This window comes from Lepisma saccharinum, chromosome 2 (genome assembly GCF_977018435.1).
Source record: "Lepisma saccharinum chromosome 2, izLepSacc3.1, whole genome shotgun sequence".
NCBI lineage: Eukaryota > Metazoa > Arthropoda > Insecta > Zygentoma > Lepismatidae > Lepisma > Lepisma saccharinum.
Genome location: NC_139230.1, coordinates 69,240,033 through 69,261,052, shown reverse-complemented (window position 1 = coordinate 69,261,052; position 21,020 = coordinate 69,240,033). Strand labels below are relative to the sequence as shown.

Genomic DNA, 21,020 nt, shown 5'->3' with positions numbered 1-21,020 from the left:
GTGATTTTGTGATTTTGTTATCTGCCCATGTGTGTTTGTCATTGTCCCTTCGTCCGCTTCATCTTATCACAATTCATCCTCATCTTCGCGATTAGCCAAAAGTGGAAGAAAAGCGAAGTTAAATACAACAAATAAATCAAATCAATTAATGTAATATGTCATTGAACTAATAAAGTATGGGCTATGATAAATTTCTTCTTAATTTAAAGGGATAAGATAAAATATCACCTGTACAGTCACGGACACTTCTGGGTTATAACAATTCCATTAACTTTCAATGGAATCGTTAGAACCCAGAAGTGTCAATGACTGTACAAAGCGAAGTACATAATGAGCAATTGAAGGGCATCAGGGAAGGGATACATAAATGAGAAAAGTAGGGAGGCCATACAGGCACGTATCCAGAAATTCTTTTCGGGGGGGGCTAAACATCTTTCTTTTTTTTACAGGGGTATAGATAGAACCTCACAAGGTTTAAGGTCGATGGTGGCGATTCAGTTCCAAAACGGTTGGGGTAGGGGATAAGAAAAGTTTACTCTCTCTTGGTAGACAAAGGTTAGCATTAAAAAGAAGCCATAGTGCGGGGCCAAAAATAGAGAGTAACTGTCTCCTAAATCTGCCACTGTTTAAGCAGCTGTTTTTTTTTCTCTCAGAACGTGATATCGGGACATTTTTTATCACTCGACTCCTCTGTTGCAATGTACGAACGTTGTGTTTGTGCCGAAACGATCTCAGTATGTGCACGTGTCCGTTTCACGAAGCTGTTATGCAATGGACAATCCATTCGAATGTTTTGATTTGATTTATTTTATTTTACTTCGCGTTTTGTGCCTCTTGGCTAATTTGCGAAGATGGGAATGAGTGATGAAATGATGAAATTGATGAATGGATTTCAAATCCGGAAACTTTTCTAACGTTGGAAGCGGCCCCGGCGCCCACCCAGCGTCGAATAACATGGTACCTGGGGGAAACACTGGGGGGTAAAGGCGGTCAGGGGCGTGATGCTGATCACATCACCCCCACTCACGACCGGATCAAGAAACTGTGGGCGTTACCCCCACACCCCCTATACGCCTTCATGGCGTGGTGCTAAGCACAGGGGAACACTTTACCTTTTTTTACCTTTTAAATTCACAAACAGCCATGCCCGATCGGGATTCGAACCTGGGACCCTTGGCGTCACACCGCGATGTGCTAACCACTCAGCCGGCCCATTCGAATGTGTTCTCCCAGGTTTTGGTTATGATCCCTTTTGGTGTTGTCGCCTGCCTTCGAAACGTAACCTTAACAAAAATCCTAATTTTCCATCCTTGTGACTTGGATCTTCAAGATTTAGGAAGAATTCAGACCGAAGGCACACACTCGTCGTTTGCAATGAGTGACCCAATCAACAGAAACTTTTCGCACCGTAGTGGCACGACAGGCTGCACAAGCCTGTGTTCGATTTGTGAAATCCTCAAGCGACACGTATAGCTTGTAGCTTCGGTGTGAAACCTGGTGGGTCAATCTCATTGTTACCTTGAAACGGCAGCTCGTGTTGACCACAGAAGAAAAATATCTTGTCAACCGGTGGGAATGTCCCTTAGTTTTATTCTATATCCTTTTTCTGTGCTTGTTAATTAAACAGGCAACATCTTACGGTTGGGCATACACAAGAAATGTGCCATGCAGAAATTTTAGCGGAAAATGCAGGCTCCACCAGGCATACTGTGCCATTCCTCTACAGGGACAGCAAATGATCAAGCGAAGCCAAGGGTGACTCGGTAGCTCACTTGGTAGAACAAAGAATGGCACGGTATATGCCAGAGACCCTGGTTTTCGAATCATGGTCAAGCTTGCTTTTTCCGTTAAAATTTCCACATATGCAACATCTTGCTTTCTCTTCTCGACATTCATAAAATTTTCGGCCTTCATGGCTGCCCCTTTGTGGTAGTTAGTGTTTTTGCAAAACAGTTGACTTAAAAGTCCTTTTTTAACTCACGAAACTCTCGGACTGCATACAGGAAACTTGGTCCGATCACTAATAAATCGTCACTCAAAACTTAGATTTTCAGTCGATCTGTGCAGCTTATTTCCTTTTTTTAAAAAAAAAAATATTTATGCTCAAATGCCCATTACTGCTGAACTACACTGTCGGCAATGTCTTCAGCTTTGGACCTGAACTTGTAATAGTGGTAGACTTCAGCACTTTCCAGCAAAATGTGTCACTAGTTCTCCCCCCGTAATCTCTACATCTTATAAAACTGTCAATGGATACTGACTGATCACTAATCGACTGACACACTTACTCCTGAAGTCTTATCGAATGATTCTGTTGTACAGACCAAACGTGAAATTGAATCCGCGTATTTATATCCATATTATATTCTGGAATGTTCCGCACATAAAATGTTTTGTAGTTCGACTCCACCTCCTATTCACTTTTCAAAGAATCGCCCGACTTACAAATGCTGACAAATCTTTATATAATGCTCAAGTTCGTTACGACAACACCGAAAGAGCAAGAAAAGTGTACATACAATATTATCAATAACAGGGTTATCCCTCAGGGTAATAGAACATTCTTTTCATCGATAATTATATCTCTCTTTAAATTATAATCACAATATTTTATTACACACAAACAAGCCAAAAATCTCATTTTATCTAGTGTAAATCGCAAAATTTCGGAGGGGGCCCGAGCCCCCTGAGCCCCCCTCTGGATACGTGCCTGAGGCCATATCAAGATTCACACATGAAAGATAGATTGATTGAGTTGGTGTTTTAAGTCCACTTTATGCACAGTAAAGCTAATCGGGACTGGACCTACAGTTTAAAGTGTGATCGAAAGATAGGAATAATAGCCATGAGGCTTTACAACAGGTGACGACATCGGCTACTTTCGCTACTTTATTCTAGACTGGAGGGAATAGAGAGAATTTTAATCAGAAGATTTGGTGAACGGATTATCCGTGCACGCAGATGTGTCACAGAGAGAGGGGGGACGGGGGTAATACAAGCAGAGAAAGATGGTGGAAGGGAAAAATAAGACGTAGCAATGAGAAAAGGTGAAAGAAATACAAAGGAATTCGGGAGAGGGCGAGGGAATATCTGTGTGTGAAACTCAAACTTTATATCTGTCAACCCTAATTTATCAGTATTTGGCTCCTGCCCAGCCGGTCAAAATTTTCTGGCGCCGCGCATGAACGAAGCCGACTGCGCTTAGTAATATAGTAATTTCCCTTCTTTTATGAAATGATTGCACTACATTATGTTTTCACTTTTGACCATAAAATAATTGGTACAAGTTAACAAAAAGTTGGTACATGAGATCAGTTCCGCAACAATCAGATGTAATCTGAATATTTTTTGTACGTATGATACGAGAGCAGCGGCGGCGCCAGTATTAATCATGTAGGTGTGCTGAGGGGGCGTTGAATGAAATTTGAGGGGGGGGGGGTGATGTTGAAAATAAAGAAACATACATTCTTTAACCATTACATCAAATACCAACGAACATTTAATAGGCTTTTATGAAAATATGCCAATGAAACTAAAGACTTCTAGTGACTTGTTTCAGTTTTGTTTGTTTTGGCCACAACAAGCGTATGTTTGGTCATTTTAAACGAACAAAACTTGTTTATGCAGGCCAATGACCATATACTGTGTCTCAAAAAATAAAAAATAAATTTATAATTAAAAAAATAATAATGGTGGAAGAAAGACAACAATAATTGTAGAGACTCCCCCTCCCCCCTTAATAGAGGAAAGCAAATGCGGGTTCTCTTTCAGATTACTGTCAATGTCTGTTATCTACAATGATAGCGGTGTTACTCCAATGTGACGACACAGTTTTAGTAAGTCATACATAACGTAACATGGCAGATGCGGAGGAAAATTAAGGGGTGCTGAAAACCCCCTTCGCACCTTCTTCCCCGCGCCACACATTGGTCGAAAGCAGACGGAAATATATAGGACATTATGTGTTGTATACGATTTCATTGTTTGAGCTCCGAAGCATGTAATCTCAGGAAGCATATGCAAATGATTATATTCTTTCGGCGTCAGAAAGTGCTTGCTTGCGCATTAAACTGAAGCGCGAACTTGTCCAATCTATCAAAATATCGCTCTTGTTCAACTGCTACAACAGGTAAGGAGCCATCGAGCAATGTGGGCATGTTTAGCCGAAACAAAGAACTTTGTACGTACAATACTACTGCAACAACACTGATCACAAATGCCCTCCGAAATCCGGATTTTATCCGAAATCCGGATTCTCCGATTTCACTATCCAGATTCCGGATTTGGCCATTCCTAATAGATACCCGAGAAAAAAATATTTGTTCCCAACCTTGTGTTGTAACCATAAGCCACACAATGATTGTCGCCTTTTCTTAAGACACTGCCTTTACACCTTTGAACTCCATGTTATTCTATTAAAAACCGGAAGTAAAGTTCCCGCCCGCGCCAAGGAAGCACAGAAATGTAAACATCCGGTGAATAGCCCGGACTAGTGTTGTACGTTTTTTTTTTTTTAAATATTAAAGATTTTAGACCTACTGATATATTCTTATATGTATATATTTTGATTATACTCAAGCAAGTTACTTTGGTCTCTATGTACTTAACTCATGTATCCAGTTTCTATATATGCTGTAAAAGCTGGTTGAGACATTGTATTTTGACTGATTTAGTATTACATACCTGCAATGTCTGTTTTAATGTATAAAGTTGTCCATGCCTATGGATATGAGTCAATAAAAATAATATCATCATCATCATCATCATCATCATCATCATCATTATTATTATTATTATTATTATTAATAATAATAATAATAATATTACTGTTATTGTTATATGTGAGCTTGTATGTGGCTTTGCATCTGCTGTATTGGAAACATTGAATGGTATGTACTGAAGCAGAGTATAAATTGAAGTGTTGGTCATCAGCATGATGATCTTCTTCAGAAACTTGGAGAAGTGCAAGTTTTGAAAAAATAGGGTAAAATAGTAGGTAACACATCTAAACTTAAAAAAAAATCCTGATGCTTCAACAGTCGTTTACATCATACTGACTGCTGCGGGCCTTAATTAAATAAATAAAGGGAAGAGCGATAATTGGAGGAAGTAAAGTAGAGATGATGAAGCAGAAAGAAGAATATTTTTGTAAAATTTGAACTCAAATCAAAAACCAAACTCTGTGGTGCAACAACCCTTTGAGCACCAAGGACTACCAGGGGACTTTTAATTGGGTTGGTAAGCACATCAGTTCCAATTGTTGCTACTTTCTGGCTTTTGAGACCAGAATCCACTACAAGCTCCATAATTGTTCTCATAATACTGGGTTGACACCAGAATTTTCCAACTCCCGCCATGGATCAAATCCTGGGCTGCGTGAATCAAGAGCAAAAAAAATGTTGTCCATTCCACTATACAGGAACTCAAGCAAGTGATCTACAAATAATTTTATAAAAGCGGAACAATAGTGTGCACCTTTCAACAAATTATGCTATTGAAGTGTGTGCATAATCACTCTATATTTGTTGTTTGAAAGTGAAAGTATCAATGTAAAATTACTAAATGGTTTATGGTTAAGTGGAAGAAAAGGCTCTGTATGGCCTTAAGTCCATCATTTCAAATACAGCATTAATAAATAAATAATAATAAAAAATATTACATTAACAGATCACTTGAACAAGACATAATGATCTCAAGGTTCTGAATAAACAAGGTGGTCCAAAAGTGCGGAATGGGCCGAATAAAACCGAAATGCATGCGGTTATTGAAATTTTATATGTGTATATGTAGTTTGGGGATGGGGGAAAACCTACCGAACCGCTTCTGAAATATAGTCGCCACCTTAAAAGCCGCCATCTTGGATCGAGGTCACTTTTTAAAATAGGAACCTAGGCATGTGACACATGAAATTACACTGGAAAAAGCTCACAAACACGATGGAGCATTCATTTTTGCAAAACTTTATTCATGTTTATGCTACAGGGTGTTAAAGAAGTGTTTTCAACGGTTTCTCTCATTGTTGCAGGATGTTAGAGGATATGCTCAATGTGTCCACCATTGTGGGCCAGTGTCATATTGAGTCGATTCACCCATTCCTGGTGGACTTTCGATAAGATGTCGAGTGTGAAGCTTGCACAGCACTCGACAATTCTGTCTTTCAAATGTGATTTTACGTGGCCCCACAGATACAAATCGAGGGGGTTAGGTTCGGCGAGCGTGGTGGCCATTCCACAGGCCCCCTGCGACCTATCCACCGATTGAGAAACTGGATGTTCAGATAGTCCCTAACATTGTTACCAAAATGTGGGGGAGCGCCGTCATGTTGGAAGAAAGGGAAACTGCCATCCTCGATCATGAGAGATGGAAATACTTGTGTATCCAGTAAGTTCAAATATTCCTGTGCATTGAGAGTACCGTCAATGAAGAAAGATCCTACCTCACGGGTTCCCCATATGCCACACCATACCATCGCTTTTGAACGGAGGACTGTCCCAGATGTATCCACCCAATGACGATTCGATTCAGGCCAGTATCTCATGTTTTGTCTGTTCACCTCCCCATTGAGATAAAAGTTTGCTTCATCACTGAACAACACCTTGTGAGAGAAGGTGAGGTCTTGTAACACCTTACGGGACATTCCTTCTGCAAATTCAATCCTGCAGTCAGGATCGTCCTCACTCAGGTGTTGAAGCAACTGGATCTTGTATGGATGTCATTTGTGCCTTTTCAGAATCCTCATAACATAACATAACTCACACCAGTAACAGCAGCATGACTACGGGTACTTCGGTGCGGAGTCAACGTAGCTGCCGCCAACACAGCTGTTGATGTCGCTTCATCTGTGGCAACCTTAGGCCTATCAGATTTGGGCCTGTTTGCAACAGATCCAGTCTCTCTGAACTTAGCGATCAGTTTCCGCACAGTGCTGTCAACAATGGGAGCTCGTTCTGTATGGCGCTGCTTGAACTCATCGGCGATGACTTTCGAATTCTTTCCCCACACATCAGGATGATTTCCACGCGTTCTGCTTGTGTGAGCTCCATTTCTTAATGCACCTGTAACAATGAGAGAAACCGTTGAAAACACTTCTTTAAAACCCTGTAGCATGAACATGAATAACGTTTTGCAAAAATTAATGCTACCATCGTGTTTGTGAGCTTTTTCCAGTGTAATTTCATGTGTCACATGCCTAGGTTCCCTTTTAAAAAAAAGTGATCTCGATCCAAGATGGCGGTTTTCAAGATGGCGACCATATTTCAAAACCGGTTCGGTAGGATTTCCCCCATCCCCAAACTACATGTACACACATAAAATTTCAATAACCGCATGCATTTCGGTTTTATTTGGCCGATTCCAAACTTTTGCACCACCCTGTATATCTAATATAATAATAATAATAATAATAATAATAATAATAACCCATAGTGCAACAGTCCTTGAGGGCCAGGGCCTACCTACCACCTGCCAGCATCACTCCCACATGCCTCACTAGAGTTGGGCGAGCATCCAACCAGTTACGGGGTGATGTGTGGTCAGCACGATGAACCCCCCCCCCAGTTATTGTTGTAGGCTTCCATGGCCAGATTACACCACTCATTCGTAGCTCCCAAATTTCCATAGCCTGAGCCCAAAGCCTGATGCCTTAGACCACAACACCTTGGTGTGGGACATATACCTAATATGTTCAGCTAAAATGCCATTTTTGTGTGCACCTGTAAAGAGTCCACCATACACAAGGAATCTGAGAAAGAACAAATTGAAATAGCTTATTTTTGATCTACCATTGAGAATGAGAATAACAAGTTAATATTTTTGTCATAATCAGAGCCTAACATAGGCTTTTCTTATTTTATTTTCTTATTATTTTCTTTTAGCTTTTTTCATCTCACGTTCATTTACTGACATTAAGTAGCTCAGCCCACACATTCTGTTTATATTTATTATTATTCTTTAGACTGCAGAATTTCCCCCCATTTGAATCCAGTTTTTTTTTAATAACTAGGAGCAGATATTTGCATATTTGCATGTTTTTTGGGGGGAAAATTCAAATGCTTTCATTGGATTCATTCATTTCACTTGATTGGGAACACTTGGGCAAAGTTTTATAGTGCATATAAATGCATATTTCAGCTTATTGTGCATATTGATTGCATATATTGGAAGTAACTTCATGCAGTCATCTATTTCAAGTGTGTCTCTTTCATTCCTTTTTTTTTTTTTTTGTCCTTTGTGTCAAGAATAACCTATATCACCCTAGTTGGGTCAAGGGCATTGTGACTGGAAATAGTTGTTGCAAATATATTAAAAAAAACACTCTCCCACCAATCACAGACATAAAAAAATGAGTCACAGTTCTAGACGCCAGTGACAGCAGCATTATTTGTTGGTCAGCTTTTGATATTTTTCATGAAAGTAGAAGCTATTTTTAACTTGCAGTTACTCACCAGTCCCTTGTCAGCCACAATGGATGAAAGATGTTTTGGGAATTGCTTATTGTTTGTCTCTTTAGCTGTAGCAGAACAAGAACATTCTTACAGGTATTGTTGTAAAGGTTGTTAAACAATGTTATATGCAGACTAAGGTGGAAAACTACTAAATTTCATGAAAGGTGGAAAACTAAGTAAACTCTAGAAAGCTTTTGTGCTACCACTTGAAAACAATGATAATCCTTTCTTTAGTTTTCAGTACGTTGGGCCAACGTAAAACCATATGTTGGCCTAACATAAAAACATACATTGCCCAATGTAAAAACCACACGTTGGGCCAACGTTGGAACCACGGCCAAAATTGCCATTGCCCCACAGTATGTTTTTACATTGGGCCAACCGTGGACCAACCATTTTCGGTACAGTTTGCCCAACGTTGGGCCAACCACTTTTAGTTACTTGTGAAATTGGTCCTTTGGGTTTGGACCAGTATTTCAGAGCTTTGTACATGCTGTGCAACAGTGTAGTACAACTATTTTTTTTTTAACTGTGTACAACCGTTATGGTATCTGTTTACCTTTATTAATTTCATTTACAAATTTTGCATGTAATGGAGGGTATTTTTACTGTTGTTCAGCTGTTAATAACTAGGGCATGATGATGTTGTTATTTGGGGCAAACACCTAAAATAAGCCCCATCAACTAGTCATCATTTTCTGCTTTGTAAACAGTATTTATCCGTAAAAGAGTTGTGGTGGTCTAGTTGGTAGGGCATCTTACTGACAAGCGGGAGACCCAGGTTCGATTCCCCATGTGGGTGATCTAAAGTGAAATTTTTCTGGCCTTGTCCTCACATAAAGCTGCTCTGGGGCTCACCCAGTCTCAAATCAATAGGTACCTGGGGGAAGTAAAGGCAGCCTGCACATGGTGCTGATCACATCACCTCCAAAATGGCCAAGATCGAGAATGTGTGGGGTCTTACCTCCACATCTCCTAAATGTGCCTTAATGGCACAGTGCTACATGCATGGGGAACTTTACTTGACCTTAGCTTACCTTTATACATAAAAAAAAAATAATGACAGAAATGATACTTTTTCACTTTCCATGTTGAGCAATTATATTAGCTAACTACTCTAGAAATTCATAGGCAAGAATTGCTTCAAAGCTTGAAATTATATGGGCAGTGGCATGTCCCCTGAGAAGTGTGGGGATATTTATGCAGTCATAAAACATATATACACCATAATACACAAGTTTTAGGACACCTTTTTAACATTTATAGTGCATATTTTACCTGTTTTGAAGGCATATTTTGACCTTATTAATAACTTAAGAAATTAGTATAAATGTAAGTTGGATGATAATGATTGTATTTGTTTGAAAAAACAGAACATATTCAATTTGAATGTATGTATTTTACCTAAGTAAATATTTTTTCTCTGTCCAGAAGTGGTCAAGTAATACCTTTCGACCACCATGTAGGAGTCTGTATATACTCATATTATGTCGTTACATTCATGTATCTTTTTATCCATTCTTGTCAAAGAGAAACAAATACTAACAAATAGTATATAAAAATAATTATTTTTAAATAATAAGTAAGATTCTTGATTTCTACCATTTATATACGTACAATGATATGTAAAATTATTCTTACTGTATATCATTTATTTTGGAATTGTACAAAGAAACAAATTTATTTTATCTGGATGAAATTTTCAGAATCTAAAATTCTGTAAATATCGTTTCTGTAATTAACTAGATCCTCCAAAAATCTCTCACTGCTGTCATTGTGAAGTTTGGTCATCACTGGAGGAACACCAGGAATGTTAGCTAGTTTTGCCAGTTCATCATAATAGTCACCCTGCAATGGACCCATCATATGTGACTGCCTTTTGGTTAACCCTTTCTTTCTTCTCTCAGACATTTCTTTTGCAGTATCAGTATCCATTTCTTCCTTGGTTGGTAATGGAACTTTACCTTCAAGTGTTTTCAGGAAGAATCTACACTGAAAAGACATAAACAGACAAACAATAAAGTAAATTATATAATTATTTGCTTTTGCATGAATATATTTTAAACATGACTATACTGTGCTAACAAACAGTAGTATATGATAAACCTACATATATATTTTTGAATTGTAGAGAACATGTATATCGGTTACCTTCTCTCCATGTCTAAAACATTCTCTCTTTACAATTTGTTTAATTTAGCAACCCTAAATTCTTCAGCTGAAGTTTCTTTTGCAGGTGGTGGGAATCGAACTGCAACAGACCTGTGACTTTTACTACAAATCCGTTGCTCTAACCAACTACTCCACAGCACCTCCCATAATTGTGTACTAATTTTTGTTCCATTTATGCTACTATTTGTAATTTTTGAGGAGAGAGGACCATATGTGCTTGAATTCTACACTGGAATGACTTATAGGGTTTTGGGCTATTGCTATGAATGCTGCTTCTTTGATTTTCCTCAGTTTCCAATTTGGGTCTTTGTGTATTACTGTTACATTGCTCCACTGAATTCTATGTGATTCACTCCATACTACTTGGCTACTTTTGACCTATCTGTTTCGCCTTTGTGTGTGTACTGCTTCTGTTCATCTATCTTTTTCTGTAGAGGGCATCCTGATTCTTCTATGTAAGCTCTCCATATTTGCATGGTATGTTGCATACGCAGTTTTTGCTAGTTTGTATGGAGTTCTCTGGTTTGGTGTTTGATAGCATGCTTCTTAGTGTCTTCTTACAGCTGAATGATGTCCTAAGTTGTAATTTTAAACCAATTCTACTTATCTTTTCTGATAGCCCAGGGATGTATGGTATGCATACTGTACCTTTTGAGTCTTCGTGGTCCTGAGTTCAAGGGTAAGGGGTGTTTGCACAACCCCCAAAACTTTGATCACTCGTAACTTCCGAACATGTAGTCGTAGAGAGGTCGGGTTTAGTGTGTTGGTCGAGTCTCGATGTCCTCTGTCCTCCCATACCAAAATTAGTATAGGTCATCATAGAACCAATTTTCATCAATCGAAAATTTTTCCAAGTCCAGCAGCCTCTCTGTCAACAGGTGGTGGGCCAAAAAAAAAAGTTTGGGGGGTACCTCTCTTTTGCACCATATGACCCGGTAACACTTAGGTTAATTTAGACCGAGAAAAAAAATAATCAGTGAATAGGTTAAGTTATATCATGTAAGATCGTGAGGTACGAAAATTTAGTTGCACAAAAAAAAAATGTCATGAAAGGTTACGAGGCTAAATCGTAAAAAAAAAAAAAAAAAAAAAGCACAAAGGGCTCATCCTTTTGTGAAAATTTAGTTGCCATGAAAATTGCACTAAAATGTCGTTGAACGCTATAAAATCCACAAAAAAATCGTCATGAAAGGCTATAACTGAAGTTAAATCGTAAAAAAAAGAGGACTCATCCTTTTTGTGGCTTTGAAACGATAAGTTTACACTACTACCATGATAATTAAAATTTATATTCATAAGTAAACTATAAAGTTTCAAAACACATTGCTGACATACGGATGACATATTCTATGTGAAGATAAACGTTTCAGAGCATTCGGTCTATTAAGACAGCTAATTTGTCCATGGACGCATCTGCCATATAGAGTTGTGAAAACTTGCTGGCCATGGTCACACTTTTTTCAAGGGCTTTGCAAGGTGAAAAGTTACTCTTTTTCGAGCAGCTGAATTTCTATTTGTTTGCTTCAAAAACTTTAGTGTTGGCATTGTTTCCTATTTACTATTTACATGGTGCCAAAGTGGACTTGTGAATATTAATGTGTGAAAATCTTGAAAATTGTTTCAATCATCCACGATAGTCTGATGCATTAAATACATTTGACAACAGACCAACTGAAATTCGAAAAAAATGAACAATGCACCAGGACATTCATCTTTCCCCTTAGAGATGTTAAGGAAACAGTATCAGGTAGGGGGCTCATTTTTTCAGTAAAACGTACCATGTAGAAGCAATGAATTTTTGGTTTTCTTAGTTTTTCGAGACCTGCTTCTCCAACGGAAAAGGTCACCGCATGCCACTGGTGGACATGTTACAAATGATGCATACCTAATGCATGTTTTTGGCTTCTTGGTGCTTTGGGTGAGAGCTTTCTGTTTGAAGTGTTTCATGTGTATGTTGCTAAATATTGGTAATAGTGGCAAACACATTGGCATACCCTCTTGTTGTTGGTAGAATAATATAATAATAATATAATAATAATATATCTTTATTGAGCGGGCGAGGTTCAGCGTACGCTGTTCTCCCACCTAACCCTTGTCAGAATACAGTCTACAGTTACAAAAGGTATATATATCCAATAAGAAAAAAAGAAACAAAACTAAAAATAATAATAATAATAGTAAATAAGTAAGAAAGATGAAAGAAAAACGTATGGACAATTTGAAATCAAATAAGAACTGTAAAGATACAATTAATGAGTATATGTATACACATAAAACTAAATTCTAAATACAATTTTAAGTATATATATATATATATATATATATATATATATATATATATATATATATATATATATATATATATATATATATAGGCACACACACATGTACACGTAAATGCATATTTGTTAATATTTGATGGTGCAAAAATAGAAATATTTGACATGAAGTAATACCAAGTTCTTACATTGACATTAATACATTGTGGGATGTATTTTTATTCGTGTGTGCTTCTAGATTCAAACTGTTTACATAGTAGATAGTCCTTTGCTGTGGATTTAAGAGCATGCAATGTTGATTGGTTGGTTATTGTTATGGGTAATTTATTCCAGGTTGAAACTGCATTTACCGAGAATTATGATTTGAAGGAGGCGGTACTGTGATGACATGTAAAAAGTTTGTTATGCCCTCGCGTGAAGTGTGAGTGTATTTGAGTGCCTATTTTAAGTTTTCTAAATAGATAATCTGGTTCACTTACTTTCAAAATTTTGTTTATGAAGGTGATATAGTGCAGATGCCTTCTTCTGTCCATTGTTAATATTTTCTTTGTGTTCAAATGAGGCAGGATATGTTCATATTTTCTTATGTTCAATGCAAATCGTATACAAGAATTTTGCATCACCTGAATTTTCCTTTTATCTCTGACTGAGACCCCAGGACCATAAACTACATCACAGTAATCAAAGAGTGACCACAATAAGAGCTCAACGAGCTTCAGTTTAACTTTTTCTGTTAGATAATTTTGAGACCTATATAAATTTCTGAGAATGTAGAATGATTTTCTACACAGTCCATTGATGTGTTCTGTCCAAGTAAGAGAACTATCAATCACCAAACCCAGGTTTTTAGATGTTGTTTTATGCGGTATGCACGTCCCACGTATCTTTAAGACTATGTCGTTATACTTGTCGTTCGTAATTGTTTGTCTATTCCCCAGTAACATGTATGTGGATTTTTTGGGATTTAAAATCAGTGCATTGGAATCACACCAGGTGGAAATTCTTTTTAATTCATCGTTGAGGACCATAACATCACGTCTAACTGTAATTGGTGTGGTAGGTAGGTATATCTGTGTGTCATCAGCATAGAAATGATATGTACATGTTTGTATTGCTCTCGATAAGTCTGCTGTGTATAAAGTAAACAATAGTGGCCCCAATATTGATCCCTGAGGCACCCCAGTTTTTATTGGCAGAGATTTTGAAAATGATAGTGGAGTGCCAGGCATTTGTACTTTCTGGTGTCTGTCTGTAAGATACGAGTTGAACCACTTGATTGCTAATGGGCTGAAGTTATAATATCTGAGTTTAGCTAAAAGTAGATCATGCCGTACACTATCGAAGGTTTTGCTGAGGTCTAAGAGGACTAGTATGACTGCACTCCGTTCATCCATGAAATGAAGGAAGTCATCTACTACTTTTGTGAGTGCAGTGGCAGTACTATGTTTACTGCGAAAACCTGACTGTAATTCTGGTAATATACTGTTCGCATCAACAAATTTGGTGAGTTGCTGACACACTACTTTTTCAATAATTTTGGAGACAACAGGCAGCAAGCTTATTGGTCTAAGGTCATCAAGACTTTGAATATTCTTCTTCTTTGCTAGTGGGATTACGTGAGCTTCCTTCCATATGGAGGGAAATTCTCCAGTGCAGATAGAGAAATTGATGATTTGTGTTAGTGTAGGCAGTACAAAGGGAAGCGATAACTTTAACATTTTAACTGTGATTTTATCAGCTCCAGCTGCATTTGAGTGTATACTATGTATTGCCTTATATATGTCAAGTTCTGTTATTGTTTTAATTGTGAAACATAAATCTGTAGTATTCTCATTCTTGTTTGTCATGAAGTAATTGTACTGTTTTTGGATAAGAGTTTCAGAAAAATTGAAGTTCTGTGTTACGCTAACAAAATGGTTATTTATAACATCTGCATCCCTAAGATTAGATGGAAGGACATCAATATTATTTGTAGTTTTATCAAAAATACCTAAATCTTTTAATTTTTGCCAGGTACCACGTGTGTTCATATTTCTGTTGTTTATATGGGATGTGAAATATGCTTTCTTTTCCTGCCTTGTAATTGATGTTGTGAAGTTACGGAGATCCTTGTATTGTAGCCAGTCGTGTGGGTTATTTGTTCTTTTAAATTTACGTAAGGCATTATCCCTGAGTTTCATTACTAGTTTTACATTATCTGTGATCCATGGAGTATATTTTTTACCTACCCTTGCCGTTTTAGTAGGTGCATGAATTTCAAAGACGCTGATGATTTTTGAATTAAAATAGTTTATTTTGTCTTCAATATCATGGATAGATTTCAGCAATTCCCAATCTACGGCTTTCATATCATTTTCAAATTTGTCACTATCAAAATGAGAAAAGTCACGATATGTAACGTATTTCATCTGCTTTATGGGCTTCTCACAAACCAACGATACATATGTGAGACAGTGGTCAGAGGTACCTATAGGGTTTTCAACATTCGACCTGTGAACAAGCTCAGTATTATCTATTGCTATGAAGTCTAAGAGTGTCCTACTATTTGCTGTGATTCGAGTGGGTTTGTCGATTATTTGAGTCAGGCCAAATGTGTTAAAAAAAAAAAGAAGTCCGTGAGAGAGGGGTTATTATCTGTAGTATGTGTTTGGCAAGTGCATGTGTTGGGGAACCTATGGATCTACCTACCGCACAAAGAGATGTTTCTGGATTGTGTAGTTTTGGTAATCCATATAGATGTGGTGGTTTAATGTGTTGTGGTATCAGAGCCTTTCTTCTTGAGTCTGCAATGCTGTTTCTCAACTTGTTGATGGTGCTGACTACCTTTCTTTCAATGCTGGGTGTAGGATCCTTGTTTAGTCTAATGTAGTTATCTGTGTCTACAAGGGTTATTAATTTTTCATTATCTAATTCTGTGTATCTCGTTCATTGAAACTTCGTGCATAATGGATTTGCATCATATTGCTCTAATATTGAAAAGAGGAATCCTACATAATGACGTTTACTTGTTTATACTTGAGTTTGCTGTCTAGAGCACATAACTTGCAGTGATAATAAGGAATATTTTATATGAAAATAATTTTCTGCTCAGTGTTTTGTTCAGTGTCCATTGATTATCCATGAGTGAGATTATTTTTAAAAAAGTGAATGTAAAGTAGAACGCATATTGACAGTCTGGCCAAGTTCGAAGGAACAATAAAGTACAGGGATGCAGTGTATCACCTATAATTGTTAGGAGCCTACTAAAGTCACCAGTCTAAATTTCTCACCCTTCCCTAAACAGAGTGGCATGTGCAAGAGCCTAGAGTTCAAATAATTCCATATTGGGAAAGCCAATTGTTTCTTTTGTCTGCATTATCTACAAAAGCACACAACAAAACCATATTTCACATTAAGTCAGATGAGTTGATCAGTGCTATCAGAAAATACGATGTGGGTACATGTTTAAAATTACATTTTTATAATATATTTTAATCAAAAGCTAGAATATCTTGCTTGTTCCATGATAAAGCAGACCTCACTTTTGTAGATTTTTGTTAAATTTGCAGAATCTGAATTCACATTATTAACACTTAACATTTAGAGTGCATTTTCAATGTGATTTTTGTAAAAGAGGTTTCCAATAAATCATAAAACTACTGAATAAGCAGTGGTGGTTCACCAATCAGAATGTTAGTGGTTGCAGTGAGAATTATATTTATGTGTTTATATTGAATATTATACTTTTATTATGTTTAATAGGCATGATATGGTGTGACCCTTGGCTGAAGAAATTACTAAATCAGGTATAGTTGATTGAAATCCTCTTCATCACAACATGAGCTGCTTTCTTTGCTTTGTTCACTGCAATATTGTGGTAAGATGGTTTATTTGTACATTTGCCTGTTCATTATTATTTGTGGGCAAGTTTTTGTAGTGCAATTTTCTTTGAAAATGATGGATAAGGAATGTTAAACATGGCTTTTTTATGAATGTCTTTGATAACTGCAATTGTGCTACCTTTCAACCCTCTCTCATAATGTTTAAGCACCCATCAGTCTGTTCTTGAGCATGAACATTTGTACCTTTGGCATGCCCAAATGTAGCTTATGATCATAACTAGTGTTTAGAAAGATTAACTGACAGGTTGATGGACTTGTTGTGCAACTTCCTCCCACCTCACAGACCTTTGCATTTGACTTCTCACGTTATACACAAGATCTTCTATTTGTCTAAATCCTACATTAAAAATTGTATTGTTATTGATGTTGGTAGTAATTGTGGCATAGTAGCATCTTGTATTGAACAGAAAATTTTCAATTTTCAACTTAAGGCTCAGCTGGTATTTTGGCCGACATGAATCGAATCAAATCTTCCTCTCCTTTTTTAAAAAGTTGCTACAATATTCCAGAATCTGAAAAATTACATATGCTTAGAATTCCTTCTAGAGCATTCACGTGAGTCTTTGTGTGGTTTGCTCTTGCTGTTGGCTAGGTAGTCTCAATACTTTTGTGGCTACGTAAGTCTATTAAACTATTGATTGATTGATTGAGTTGATGTTTTAGGTCCACTTTATGCACGGTAAGGCTAATCGGGACTTCACCTACAGTTTAAAGTGGGATTCAAACCACTATGTGCCTCCACCATGAATCGAACCCAGGACTCCTTGATTACAAGGCACAAAAATGCTACCACTGCACCATCGGGGAGGCGTATTATTACACTATTGAGAATATCTAGGCAGCAGTGAAAGAAAACCTCATGAAGATTCATGTGAATGCTCTAGAAGGAATTATGAGCATATGCAATTTTTCAGATTTTAGAACATCGGACAAAGGTCCAGCTGAGCCTTAACTTTTATAAATAGTCTTTGGCAAAACTTAGAAATTATTAATTTATTTTATATTTACCTGTAGATCAAAGAGATAGAAGTGGCAAACGTAAAATGGCAATCCAATGAAGCACATGGACGGGAATTCTGTATTAATAAGATGTTTGAACAATGACTGTACATTGTTGTCCTCAACTACTATTTTACACTCTTCACTAAGAAATGGAAAGTTGTATTTATAACCTAGATAAAATAAAATAAACAAACATTTTAGAAAGTAGGCATTAGCTCCTGAGTTGTGCAAAACTGTCCTTACATATTGTTCAACACTAAAGGCAAATTTCTCCAAGTTTATCAATTTAAATTGTTCCTCACTTTAAAAACATTCAATTCCTCTGATACTGTTACTATTTCTTAAAAACATGCATATATTCAACACTTCTAGCCGCTATACAAATAAGTGAGGAATGGTTTACTTATTTTTTTACCTTCTTCCTCTCTTACAATGTTTGTTACCATTTGACATCATTCCAAATGAGCAATAAATGTTGCCAAAAGTATGTCCTTAAAACAAGTTAGAAATCCTCATTTTAAACTCTATGTACAAAGATCAAGTCATGATAGGAGCACACTAATGAGCCTAACACAGAACAGAACAAACCATGTAACATTTTGTGAAGTGCTTTTGGTTTGCATTGAGGTGCCTTCCTGTACAACATAGAAGTAGCAACAGTTACTTCATTCATATATTGTCAGTGAAAAAGTATTTGAGATGGTATGCTGGGTAACATAATTTTTACACTATGAGGAACATATGACTACACTATGACTCAATTTCATTGGTAGATTCGAATTGATTAGGAGTTTTATTTAGCATTGCTTTTCTGCCACTCTTAGCTAATCGATGAGTGACGATTTGATGAAATTGATGAATGGACACTCACAAAGAACACCCATGCCCAGGTTGAGATTCTAACCCCAGCCCCCTGGCATTGTAGTGTGCAGCTCAGCAGATTTGAAATTCAAGCTTGTCAAGAGACACAAAGAAATTTCACCTGCATGTCTCTTATAGACTTTGGGCATATTGCTAATTTGCAATATTGAAAAGCACCATTGATATAAGAGAAACCATGTCTGCTAAGTTAATGATTAGCTAGTAGTTGCGCTACAGTATTTGGCCATTGGGGTTCATCCTCACTGCTGAAAGATAAGCATGTCCTTGATGATTCACAGAAAAACTAACTTTTGAAAAAGCTCACTCCAGTTGAGTATACATCAAATATTGATCTGCAGCATGCTACAGAGATGCATCCAATCTACTGTGACTGGAATGGAATGCTACTTGGCTCGCCAAATGCAGCAAATTCCTTAATTAAAAACATGAGATATGCTGTAAAGTTTGGTACGTAATGTAAGAAATTATAAAAATATGAGACGTACCAACACAGGTGGTTAATATGGTACCTCGCAATAGCACACCAATAAAAATTAAACTTATATGTTAAGTTATATTAGTTAAATGAATGTTTATTAGTATATTCATTTTTTTGTATGCGCTATAGGGTTTTTTTATACAATATTGTCTCACATTGTTACAGTTACAGTCAAAATTTGGAAAGAAACTTCTTATAACTGAGCCACAGTTACTTGATTTTTCCCAAGAGCAACTCAGTTTTACTTATACTTACTTTACTCAAAAAATGCAACAATTAGCATCATTGCAAAAGTAACCACAAATTATTTTTACATTACTCTATGCTAGTTACTACATCGGTAAATGCATAAACTGCACAATTGTTGTTAAGATAAGAAACAGTGCTATACAAAGCAGTTTGCGATAAATTACTTCAACTATCACTTTTCCTGTGTTATATATCCTAAGGTGAGGTTTTAATGTAGATCTAGATTTTTTCAAACACTTGTATTTTTTTTTACAGTTCTTAATAACTTTATTGTATATCTACATTTCATTTTACAACCAAAATAGTTAATTACTTAGTCAGGAATCTGACAATATCTTTGTCCATGTATTGTAAAACTGGTTCTAATTGCCAAAGTGTTGACACAGGCACACAAATTAACAATAACACAAGAAGGCAGGTTTCTTGAAGAGACTTGAGGGCCCAAGGGAAGTTATTGCCGCTAATTTGTTTATTTATTTTGTTTGTTTTTGCAGGCTTACAACTCCTAAAAAATCAACAGCCTTAAATAGATGCATTGTTGTAAATTAAATAATGTTTTTTGTTTGTTTATTCAAAAATGATTTTCTTAAATAATTGAAATAATGCACATACCTGTACAGTAAAAGAGAACATCAACTTCACTAGAAGAGCCATCTTCAAAGACAACTTCAGTTTCATTCATGTGTGTAACAAGTGGTTTTTGCGTTACATTGTCAGGAAAGATGGTTTTAATTTCTATTGTCATCCGATGGCTTAATATAACCTACAAATAAATAAGATATCATTTTCATAGAAGCTGACATTAAAATAATGGTTATAAGTAGTTAAACAAATATACCCTTCTCTCAAACCCAGAACTCATGATGACTCATATTTGTACAAGGACTTGTGTGGCAAATGATGATGCCACTTGCATCATTGCAATTAGCCAAAAGTGGCAGAAAAGATGCAAAATATAAAATGCCACTTGTGTGTCAGAGAAACATCATCAAAAATAGAAAAAATACAAGGCCAGAGAAACCACAATTATCTGTAGTCTGTGCAAGAGATACACATGTGGAAAGCATAGCAACAAGATGGTAATTTGCACTCAGAAGTGAGTGATCTGTAATAATTGCAACATTGAAGCACACATTGTTTTTTAATGCTACATAATTGTTTGTATTTTGCTCAGAATTGGCAAATAATTGTTTATTTGACTGCAAAAATGTTTATAATTCATACCTGGCATTAATTTGCATTTCATTAGCCTAATACAGAGTATCCCACAAAGGGGTGTACACTATTTGAATGTTAATAACAGAGAAAGTATTACAGATAACCTGATGGAACTTTTTGTATCTGGATCTCTCATGATTAGTGTTTGTTGCCATTCATTTGTTTTTCTTTAATTTCAGTTCAGTTGCAAGTAGTGACAAGTAATTGACAAGATGGCTGGGAATCTTTCCGTTGAGCAACGGAAGTCGATTTTAAAGTGCTTTTGAAAATGTGAGAACATGAAAGAAGTGCAGAGATGATGGTGGGCAGAATTTGATACTGCGCCACCGTCACGTGTAACAATTACAAAATTACGTGACAAGTTTGAGAGGGAAGGAACTGTGTGTGATCTGGGACAGTGTGGCAGGAAGAAATC

General features: G+C 36.7%; 1 protein-coding gene across 1 annotated transcript in view; it reads right to left on the bottom strand.

The window, feature by feature from the left end:
* Positions 1-9,897: 9,897 nt before the first annotated feature.
* The window catches only part of Fmo-1 (Flavin-containing monooxygenase 1), a 59,410-nt gene continuing 48,287 nt past the window's right edge, over positions 9,898-21,020 (bottom strand). Inside the window, exons 5-7 of the mRNA XM_083117442.1 lie at positions 20,000-20,150; positions 17,785-17,948; positions 9,898-10,436 (exon numbers count right to left, since the gene is read on the bottom strand). Of these exons, the coding sequence (XP_082973568.1) occupies positions 10,125-10,436; positions 17,785-17,948; positions 20,000-20,150 (627 nt within the window). The 3' untranslated portion in view covers positions 9,898-10,124. The remainder of the gene's footprint in view (positions 10,437-17,784; positions 17,949-19,999; positions 20,151-21,020) is intronic.